At 50.3% G+C, this 10759-nt stretch overlaps 1 protein-coding gene across 6 annotated transcripts; it reads left to right on the forward strand.

Moving 5' to 3' along the window:
- Positions 1 to 76: 76 nt before the first annotated feature.
- Positions 77 to 9819, forward strand: PHYHD1 (phytanoyl-CoA dioxygenase domain containing 1). Of its 6 annotated transcripts, none has more exons than XM_080402666.1 (11): positions 77 to 3661; positions 4433 to 4627; positions 5144 to 5219; positions 5344 to 5391; positions 6980 to 7035; positions 7224 to 7298; positions 7400 to 7421; positions 7762 to 7890; positions 8566 to 8682; positions 8836 to 8962; positions 9145 to 9819. In XM_080402666.1, the coding sequence occupies exons 1-11, from the start codon at positions 3629 to 3631 to the stop codon at positions 9188 to 9190; spliced, it is 924 nt and encodes a 307-aa protein (XP_080258792.1). In that variant the 5' UTR covers positions 77 to 3628; the 3' UTR covers positions 9191 to 9819. The 6 variants fall into 6 exon arrangements, with proteins under 6 accessions (XP_080258792.1, XP_080258793.1, XP_080258794.1 ...); XM_080402667.1 differs by having other exon boundaries at positions 7403 to 7421; XM_080402668.1 differs by having other exon boundaries at positions 7236 to 7298.
- Positions 9820 to 10759: the final 940 nt, after the last annotated feature.

The raw sequence follows: 10759 nt of genomic DNA on the forward strand, positions 1-10759 counted from the left end.
AGAAGGCAGGTGTTAGTAATTCCAGCTGTTATTTATCGGGGTTTTTTTATTCATCACATGAGGCCTTGTGGATTATGACATTCCTTTATGAATAAGCAAAAAGTAGAGATAGAGCAAAAGAGGTCCAGCGCGGTGACAGGCCTGGGCTGCCTTACGTATCACCATCACTTCGACAAATGGCTGACACAGTTTGTGTTGTTGGGAGCGTTGTCTGCATTGTTCTATAGAAGCTCTGTTGAGTTTCCAAAATGTATATTGTGTGCTCCTTCCCTGGGGAAGGGACAGGGACTGAAGTCAATGGAGGAAACTGCCTGTTGCCATAGAAGTTGTCATCAGCCAGCTACTGCTCACAGATTATTTAAATGTGTTTCCTAGCTGTCTGCCTCCCCCACACGCTACTTTTTCAACTGAAAATGCTGGCAGACAGGGTCTTTCCTAATTGAGCATATTCAGGATGTGTTACAGAACCAGCCTGTGACTTTCAAAGCCAGTCCGAGTTTCTGTGCAGCTCGTTTATTGTATAGAAAGGCATTTCTCTTGTGTTTTGCCTTCCCTTGCTTCCTTTGTCCAAGACCACTTGACCGCGGGGACGCTGCCCCAGATGTGAGCAGGCTGTGAAACAGGTGGAAGGTGGTGTCTGCTGTGCTTGTTGGCATTGATGAGTTTTAATGAAATGCTTAGCAGGACTGAACAAGAAAGGAGAGGACAAAGCGTCCCTTGTCATCTAAGGCGTGCTCAGACTGCAGCTCCTTTTGGCAAGGATTTACCAACTCTGAACAGCTGAGCAAAAGGGAAGAATGAAAGGTATAGTCAAAGAAAACCGGTGCTTGCTGGATTCCTGCAGGACTTTAATGCAGGGTTAGGAAGAGCCCGAGGGTAAAGAGCTGGTCTGTCTGTTGGAAAAAGACTTTTAATCCTGAAAATTCCGAATTTTCTATGCAGAAGGCAGCTGGAACTATCTGGGTTTTATTCCGGTGAAATCCTCCAGCCCTACTGCACTGTAAGCTTTTTACCTTGCTGCTATTTTTGCAGAAAGTAACCATCTTGGTTTTCCCTGTTGATGACAAAGCAGTTCTCCATCAAGAGAATTCTCAAACTTGAAAGAAAGGACTGCCAATATAGGGAAAACAAAAGTGTCTGAGTATCTATGACATTTTAAATACCGGTACACTATTGAATTTAAATACTCATTGTGGTTATCATTGTTCCTGTGCTCCTTCTTTCTCATTAAACATTCTGTCACTTGTTGCTGATCATATTGAAGACTTAAGAAGAGGTGGCAAGAGATCTAGGTGAAAATTTTCCCCACCTAATAACGCTGGCAGCTCCAGCCACAGCAGCGGTGACGAGAGCACTGAGCTGCTTAAACCGGCTCTGGGAAGTGGCACGCTGGCTCGGCTCCAGGTGGTTTCAATAGGAACTCTGACGGGGGAGGACATTGGGATAATCGTGACAGTCAAAAAGGCGTTTGAAACACCTGTGCCGTGTCTGCTGCAGGGTTGCCTGTGTTCCAGGGGTCACTCGCTCCTGTGCCTTTCGTAAAGACACGGGATGGGCTTTGGCAGCCTCCCACGGAGTTTGCCAGGAGTGCGATTTTCTTGTGGAGCTGGCAGGAGCAAATGCTGTTGACAGGCTGCAAAAGAGCTCTTGGAGGGGGAGGAAGGGAAGGAAAAGGAGGCTATTTCCCAGTTTTGTCCGAGTACTTTCTACCTTCCTTATTTAAACTTACTGGAAAAGAAGGTCTTTACAAAGGGGGCATCCTTCTCTCTGACTTTTTTAGGGCATTATGTGGTGGGGGTGGTTTTCCTCTTGCTGAAAAGCTCTTTTTAAGCCTCGAAATAGGAGCATGTCTGGCACGGCAAAGAACGGGAGGACTCCTAAGGACAGCCGCTGAGGAATGCTCCTGCAACCACGACGGGTCACTCGGTCAGTTATCTGCTGGTCCTTGCTGTGTTGCAGCCTGCTGTTTATATTGCTTCAAAACAATCCGTGGAGCAGGAAAGCTGTGGTTTGCTGCCGTGCATACGGACCAAACCAGCTCCTGAAGTCATCACGTGTGCGTAAGGTGGGGAGCGGAGATGATGACGTGTTAAATTGCTGGGGAAAAAAATGACTGGGGATGAGAAGTACGTGACCTCAGGAATGACGGAGGTAAGAGAGGGGTTGAGGAGCGGTGCGAGTGTGCAGAACACGTGGTGCTCTGGGATTGCTGCCTCCTGGTGAGGCCTGAGGTGGGTCCTGGTGAGATCAACCTACAGGCAATAGCTACAGCAGGATTTTTTTCCAGTGTTTACGCATCTTTCTTAAAAACATTTGCCTCCATCAGTTGGTCAGAGTCTGTTAACAGGGATGAGGAACTAATTGATCATTTTTTTTCAGCATTGGAGACTGATTGTTTCCCTTCCATGTTTGCAGCCCAGTGAATAACTTCTCTGGCAAAATCTAGCTTTTTAAACTACTGAACTTATATCCTCTTGTGTGCAAAGAGAAGCTTGAAAACGAGCTGTAAATGCTCAAAAAGAAGAGATGTTTTCCAATTAAACCAATGAATGCCCTTTTTATTAAAAAGCAAACAAAAAAAAAAGACTTGAATGAGATGGGGAGGGATTTTTATCCAGAGTTTATTTTCTCTATTTTTTTCAAGCAACATCTCTTTAAGATGGATTTTCAGTTGCTAGCAAATATATTTGGAAGTAAACACTTTCCCATGAGCATTTTGCACTCACTCATTTTGTTGGGTTTTCTTTCAGAGTGATGCGTGAAGCTGCCCCTGTGATGTTCGTTGCGGAGTGCTGCTGAAAGGATGCTTTTGGTGTTGCCTGCAAGAGCCAAACACGTTTTTCTCCAGAGAGAAGAATCTTCCCCAGGGATTCCTGTGTGATGGGAGGGATGTGTTGGCTGGGGGCATCGCTGCTGGGCTGGCATCTCTTCTTCTGGTTTTTTAGACCAAATTTCTGCTTTTTCTCTCTGGTTTCAGCTGTGTCTTTGGGTTTATGCATTTACGTGCCCATTTGGAGCTGCAGGAGGATGAACTGAGTAAATCAAAGTGTAAATTGCCAAAGAACAGCTGTGAGTGAAAATAGTAGATGTATTCTCTAGGAATTCTAGCGAGCCCTTTGTGAGAGCTCTTGAGCTTTAACACCCTTTAGTCTGACATTGTCACCTCCTGGGGTGCAGGAGCCCCTTTCAGGCGCTGAAGCGCTGGCAGGACTGGCTGCCTGAGCAAAAGGGCTCTAGGAGCCTGGAGCACCACTTTAAATTTGTTTAAAAACTCTTAGACCTTTTCATCCCACTTGATTCTTATTTTACTTGCCTTATTTTATCACTGTGTTTACCAGCTTAGCTGCTTTATTTTGAAATCCGAGTTATTGTTTAAAACAGCGATTCCTCCCTGCAGTGAAGTGAATCAAGTGTGTGATTGCACTTGAGCAGAACATTCTTGTGCACTTTGTTAGCGCCGGGAGCCAAAGGGCAGCCCCGGGTGCCCCCGGCAGCAGCACGTGGCCGCGGTGGTGGCGGTGGCCGCCTGTCACGTGCTGGCAGAGGCTCCGTGAGGAGCCCAGCGGGCAGCCCGCAGTGCCCGGCTGGCGTCGTGGTGCTGCTGGCGGGTGCTGGCACCTCCTGCCCGATGGCGTCGGTGACCCAGGGCCAGCTCCAGCAGGTAAGGGGCTGCGCTGCGGGGGGAGTGGCTGCCGTACGGGCGGGGGACGCTGCTCCTCAGGTACACCTTTGGTCAGGACCAGCAAAGATTTGCTTTACAAACACTTTATGGTCTTCTCAGCTTCTCGTGTTACATTCTTTTGAGTGTGTGAGGGCCCTGTGGTGGCTACGAGCTCTTCCAGAGGGAGACGGCTACCACACAGCTCTGGGGGGAACTTCTGTCTTGCCCTTCTGCCTGCGCTGCCCGGCTCTCATCCCTGAACTGGAAATCTGCCTGCCAAGGGATAATCCTCAGGGTATTCTATATAAAGAAACAGCAGCGGTGACAGAGGTCGCTTCATTTTGTAAGAGGTTGTGTGGTCGCCTGTGAGAAATCACCCGGGGATTTTTCCGGTAGAGGAAACAATGCTGTCGGGCTGGTGGAGGAACCTTGTTACCTGGGGTACAGGTACAGCTGCTCTGTTGTGTTAGCCAGCTTTGTAATGTGAAGGTTGCTGGCTGCACGTTTTCCATAAGATATCCTCAAACCACAGGGGCTCTAGTGATGGTACCTCCTCTGCTTCATGGACTGCAGGGCTGAGACGTGTTCTCAGCTGTGTGGAATCCCAGCCTGTTAACAAACTATCTTTTTTACAATAGAAATCCCTCCTGAAATTAAAAGTTAAGAGCGCGTTGCCCAGCTCAGAGCTGAAGTCAGGATGCTTTTACACTGAGCTGAGGCTCAACGAGGGGCCAGAACCGTTTTCTCTTGCTTTGTGCTGCTTCCCCCGAGGACCCTGGAGGAAAGCAGCCACCCCATCTCTTCCAGTTCCACAAGGATGGCTTCCTTGTCCTAGAGCGGTTTTTTACTGCAGAGGAGTGTGACAGCATGAGGAACCAGATTCAGAGAATCGTAGCGGAGATGGAAGTGCCGCCACACTGCCGCACCGAGTTCTCCACCGAGGAGCAGGAGCAGCTCCAGGAGCAGGTACCGAGGCAGGGCTGTCCTGGCCACAGGGCTGGGGGCCGGCAAGGGGCTGCTCGGGATTTACGCCGCGGGAACGCAACACAGCCCTGTGAGAGGCACTTGCTCTCCAGCTTTCTACCACCGTTGGGCGGTGGGCTTACTAGGGGGCGAAGGGGGAGGTGTGCCATGGCGCTGCTGTGCTTTCAGCCCCTGCAGCTGTGGCCCCTGCCAGCCGCAAGCGGCTTTCGCAGATTGCTTTGGACTTGTTCTGCAGAGAGAAAAGAGGTTATTTTCCAGGCGGCCAGCAAAAGAAAAGCAAGGGTAGGCTCTTTGTGAGAGGTTCTTGTAAAGTCCTAATCAATGCCAAGACATTTAGCATAGTGGAAAACCTTTTTATGAGTGATTTCTATTGACTCTGTTTTGCTTATGCTGCGGCTTGATGGCGAAAAAGATGCAGGTGAGTGTTAATGCTTCAATAGAAGTATCCTTGTAAAAGCATAAACGAATGTATCTTTATTGGACTCTTATCCCTGGCAGGGTAGTTCGGATTATTTCCTAACCAGTGGAGACAAGATTAGATTCTTCTTTGAGAAGGGTGTTTTGGATGAGAGAGGTAAGCCCTGGCTGGAGTCAGCCACAGGGAGGGGACAGGAGGCTGGTGAGGGGCTGGCAGCCCGTTTCCAGCTCTAGGGACGGTTCCTGCTTTACAAACATGAAGTTCTGGTTTTGTTTTGTAGGTAACTTCCGAATTCCAAAGGAGAAATCTGTCAGCAAGATTGGCCACGGTATGTTAAAGGGGCGGGGGTTTGGGAGGGAGGGATGGAAGGGATGTTGTTTGCAGACTGGAGGATTTCTCCAGACCTACGCGCTGTAAATAACCGTGGCCACTGAGCTGAAGCCGAGGAGTGGCGTCCCTCTGCCGTGGCTTCTCCCAGCCGCCGGGCGAGGGCTACATCGAATACCGCGCCCCTCGCCCCTCTCGCCGTTGTGGCTGTGCTGCTCTGTCTTTGCAGCCCCGGGCTGTTTTGCTTCGGGTTTCTGCATTAAATTCTTCAACTTGATTTCTACTCGTCAGTCTGCTCTTGCTCGCGTCGCTCTGCCGCTCTCCGCTGTTCTCCCAGCGCTGCCCCTCACTCTCTGCTGTCAAAGGACTGAAATCTTCCATTATGATCCTTTTCACAAAAACCCTCCTGGGAGGTTTTTCAGCCATGCATAGCTTGGAGGCACCGACATGTGAAAGTTTGGACTTCAGCCCTTGTCTCTTTTTCTCTTTTATGCAAGAGACTGCTCTAACAGACTGACCACGACGACCGGTCACGCTCAGCACAGATCAAACTGTCTCTCCTGTCCCGTGCAGTGGTGGGCTGCTGCTGCTGAAGCTGTCCTCCCTCCTTTGGTGTCACCAGCATCTTTTCTTTACCCTTACTGGTTTCACTTTGACCTATTTCCTCTCTCCCAGCAACTGGACTTGCATTTTGATCCCTTTTGTTTTCAAACAAAATGTGGAAGACAAGAGCAGGATTCACTGCACTTGAACCTTGTTCAGATTAAACTTCGCTAACCTTGGAAATTCAGTACGGAGAGTTCTTGGTTCTCTGGTTTTCTCAGAAAAACACTCTTCCCCCCCAGCCCGCCTGCCATGCTGCTGTACTTCAGCTTTTCCCCAGGGGAAGTGAAAACAACTGTAGCTGCCCACTGACTCGGCAACTCGGCACTGGGAGAGGCATCTCTAGGCTGATTTTTTTGCAGTTACCCCTTTTGGCTGAGCCCAGCCTCACCCCTTGCCCGGGAGCAGCCCCTGCCAGACCCGCGTGTGTCCTCGTGGCCCATCTGGTCGTCACAAGCTGGAGGCACCATCCGGCCTCGTGGCGCTGTCAGAGCGGGGCTGCGGCCGGCGCCTGCGCCAGGGCGTGCGGGCTGCGGTGCGCTGCCGAGGGACCCGCGATGAGCCCGAGGTCATTTCTGCAGCAATTACTTGTTTCGTAGGTCCCAAGAACTGTGTTCAGTTTTAAAGGGTGAATCCACCTGTGCGCCTCAGGGTCACGTATAGCAGTTGTCGTGCTAGCATTTGCATAACATAATACTTAATCACACAATACTCCGCTTTTGTTTGCTCTCTTATACGCTGTTTTTTCTAGAGCTGCGGTTTGTGGCTAGTGACTGATTGTATTTTTGGTCTCTAAAGAAGATTGTACAAATCTACAAGTGTTGTATCGCCTTAGGCTGATAAGCCACGTGTAACCATTTTTGGGAGGGATGGAAGTTACTGGCTGCAATTTATCTTGCTCGGCTGCTGCCTCTGCAGCTCGTCCCCGAGCGCTGCCAGCTCCCTCTGCCAATGCAATCTTCACTGAACCGTTTCTTTCCCCTTAGCTTTGCATGCTTATGATCCTGTCTTCAAGCAAATCACCCACTCCTCCAAGGTGCAGGTGAGCTGTCACTGTTTCCTAATGTTTCCCAGATCATTATCTGGGGGAAAATATAAATTATGGAGTAGCTAATCTTAATTTTTAGACTCCCAATGATAGTGATTTTTGTCTGTGAAAGGAAACTTTAAATGTCTTCAGGGAATAACGTTTTATAGTGTGCAGAAAACAGCAGAGTTAAATCTTGGAAGGTTTTCTTGCAGGAATTGGGAAGAAAACTAGGCCTTGAGAGACCGGTAGTTGTGCAAAGCATGTATATCTTCAAGGTACAGTAATTCAAGGCACCTTGTCACTCAAGAAACCAGACCCTGTTGGGTGGGCAGCTGTGAAACTCTTCTCTTCACACATCGCTTTTCTTTCCTTGCAGCAGCCTGGCATCGGCGGTGAAGGTGAGCTTTGTATTACCTGTGCCTCACGCCGCGGGTAACGCTCCTTCGGGAGAGGAACGTTACCAGGAGAAGCTCACAATCACACTTCAGCCTGAGTTTTGTGGTCCAAACCTGAAAATTATTAAAAAGCATCCATGTTTTCCAGAAAGGTTTCTGCATCATAGCCAGCTTGAACAAAGAGCTACTTTTACTGAGAGGTGGCATTTTAACGTGAGATTTAATGTGTACAGTGGATGGGTGGGCAGGGTAGGTCAGGATGTTGGGGAGACGCAAGCCTGCCGTCCCAGGGCTACCGAGCTCCTCGGGCATCGAAGACCCTCACAACTGTCTCTCGTTGCAGTGACACCACACCAGGATGCCACCTTCCTGCACACGGAGCCTCTGGGCAGAATCCTGGGGTTCTGGATCGCCCTGGAGGATGCCACGCGGGAGAACGGCTGCCTGTGGTTCATTCCCGGCTCTCACACCAGTAAGAGTCGTGGTGTTTGGTGTGTGCCATGGCACCGCGTGGCATCTTCAGGCTGAAGGGTGGAGGGAAGCACGGGCAGAGTTACGCTCCCTGCATCGCACGTTCCCTGTGCCACTGCCCTTGTTTGTGGAAAGGACAACTGCATTTACTGCAAAGGTTGCTCCGTGTGCAAGCGCTGCTGGGTTACCAGCAGAGTCCTCTGTTTTTTCACTAACTCTAGGGTACGCTAATCAGCTTTAAACTGTTGCTTGCCTAAGCATTGGCTCAGCGAGTGCAAGCATAGTGCTTTTAAGATTTTTAAGGTGCTCATCCCTCATAAATTCTAGAGTCAGCTGCACTCTGACGACAGTTTCTGCTCTCTTAGAAAGGAGAAATGGATGAAAGGTTGGCTTTGCGTAAGTGTATGCCTATTTGTGTTCCTGAAGGGCTATGTTGCAATGCACGGAAAGAGCCAGAAATGCGAAAAAGGCAGGTGTTTATCAGTTTCTGCCACAGCTGGGAAATCCTAAATCTTTGCTTAATGGAAACCCCACCCAAATTACTAAAGAAAAATTGAATGTACTACAATAAGGTTCCTGTCACTGCCAAGAGAAATCACAGATACCATTTCTCTGCTGTGCAGAGTGTGGCTAGCTGTTTAATTTTCATGTGTTTTCTTATTCTTTGGATTTGCAGGTGGAATTAACCGGAGAATGGTCCGTGCAGCTCCAGGTTCCTCAACCTGTGTAGAGTTTGTAGGGTCAGAGCCGGCCTATGACAACAGCCAGTTCATACCTCTGCCTATAAGTAAAGGTACAAACAACCCCCAAATGTTTCTGCTTTGCAGCACAAGAAAAAACAAGGGAGCTAAACTGGCATTTTAACACTTGTAACTTCCCTTATATTTTAAAGATGGCACTCACGATTTGAAAAAAAGAGCAGTACAGGTGGGTTTTTTTCAAACAGGTGGGCTCATTCTCATCCACGGTGAAGTTGTCCATAAGAGTGAGCTCAACAGCTCAGAGTCTTCTCGCCACGCGTTCACCTTCCACGTGATGGAAGCCAAAGACACCAGCTGGAGCAAAGAGAACTGGTAAGGTCGCATCCTGACAGGCAGCTCAGGAGGGTAGAGCCTTTTTGCTGCATTAGCCAGGATCGCCTTTTCTCGTTGGTCTTGCCTGTCACACGGGTCTGTTGGTAGTTAGCGCTGATTTCGTACCTGCAGAGCTGGAATAGCTTCTGAAGTTTTGGTTTTCCCTCTTTCTCACTTCCCAGGCTCCAGCCAACTCCTGAACTGCCTTTTCCATCGCTCTACACTTGAAGCTAGTGGTTGGCGTCTGGAGTCAATAGCTGATCAATATTCCTTTCTGTTCGCGTTCCCTTTAAACACAACTCTGGCTGGGTCAGCTCCCAAGGTTAATTCGCCCTTTTCTCAGAAGGACAATCCCCAGCACAGCTGAACACACCAGACAGACGCTTCTGCTGCAGCGTGAGCCTTACTGGTGTGAGAAGTCACCCCATCCTTTTGGTGAGAAAAATTCTCCAGTCTTGAGAATAGGCCATTAAAGCCCATTGCACCTTGACTGGGACCAGTTAAGAAGTATTTCTCCTTGCAGACGGTCAGTATTTTCTTCTGTTCAAGTCAGGAGCTCGCCTAGTGCGTTTCTCGGCTGTGCTGGTTCCAGCAGTGCGGGCAATGCATCCTGCGAGGGTGGCTGACTTATACCCTTGGGTCTCTGTCCTGTTGTTTGAGTAACAGTGATTAAAAATAATCCTATTGTGGGTGAAATGAAGCAGGAATTTTACAAGTATTTCTAGAAGACTGTAGCAAAGTGTGATCTCTGGGTGTGTTGACTAAAAATATTAGAATTCCTAAAGACTGATGTTGAAACAATGAAAGCAAAACCCCCCAAACTCCTAACATTTAAATAAAAAAAATTAGAAATTCTCCTTTTCATCTCCCTCATCTTCAAGGAAGGCGCAGTGCGACCTTCTCCTGATGGCTGTGGCCAGCACCAAGCTGTGGCACTCCCACGGTATGCGGGGCCGGTTACCATCCCCAAACCCCACGAAGCCAAACCCAGGCAGAGCAAGGTGCAGCCCGAGCTCGGGGCCGTGTCCTGACCTCAGCGGGAGCCCAGCGTCCGTGAGAGCAGCGGCCCTGGGGTGGGAGCCTGGTGCCATCGGCGCACCGACGGCATCGCGGCCGCCTCGAGGCTGCCTGGAGCCTGGCACGAGCCATGGTGGAGGTAGCGCCCAGCCCTGGCTCTCGGTGTGAGATGGTCAAGTGGGGTTCCTTTAGGGGAGAGGTTTCCTTCCAGCCTTCGGGCTTTGCTAGGCAGGGCAGGCGGGTCCCGCACAGCTGCCAGCTGCTGCAGGGGGGGCCCACAGGGGCCGGGGGTCCGCAGGGTAATGGCTAGCGCGGGGACGCTGTGCCCCAGGTCACTGCTGTGCCCGGAGAGTGGGTGGGGGGAGAGCGGGGCCCTTCGACCCCGGCGCTGTTCTGTGGCATCCGCGGTGAGGGCTGTGGGTTGTGACAGAAGCAGCTGAAGCTTTTTCTGTCTCTTCCCATTGGAAGAGTTGATCTCAAATGGCACCTTCCAGCTGCAGAGCGATGGTTTATCAGAGATTCCCTCTCACCCCACCGCGCCCCGCAGCACGCACCATCCAGCTCAAGCGCGTAAATGAAAGGAAGGAGCTGGAGGGGATTTGCCGGGTCTCCTGTTGGATGCCAAGGAAGCTCAGCCCAGCGCAGTTAGGGAGTTTGGTTTCCTACAAAGAGTACCCGAGTACTCACCGTGTTACTAACCACAGCCGACGGGCCGGTGCTGACCCTCAGGAGAAGCAGCACCGACCCCAGGCAGGCGGTGGGTGCCTTGGGCCACGCTCT

Source organism: Falco punctatus (genome assembly GCF_963210335.1).
Source record: "Falco punctatus genome assembly, chromosome: 9".
Classification (NCBI taxonomy): domain Eukaryota; kingdom Metazoa; phylum Chordata; class Aves; order Falconiformes; family Falconidae; genus Falco; species Falco punctatus.

What these genes read in the sequence shown, in the direction of transcription:
- PHYHD1 (XM_080402666.1), top strand. Translation starts at nt 3,629, where the DNA reads ATGGCGTCGGTGACCCAGGGCCAGCTCCAGCAG. An exon ending in GCCTGGCATCGGCGGTGAAG is followed by an intron (nt 7,422 to 7,761) that starts GTGAGCTTTGTA and finishes CTCTCGTTGCAG; the next exon opens with TGACACCACACCAGGATGCC. An exon ending in ACCTCTGCCTATAAGTAAAG is followed by an intron (nt 8,683 to 8,835) that starts GTACAAACAACC and finishes TTTTTCAAACAG; the next exon opens with GTGGGCTCATTCTCATCCAC.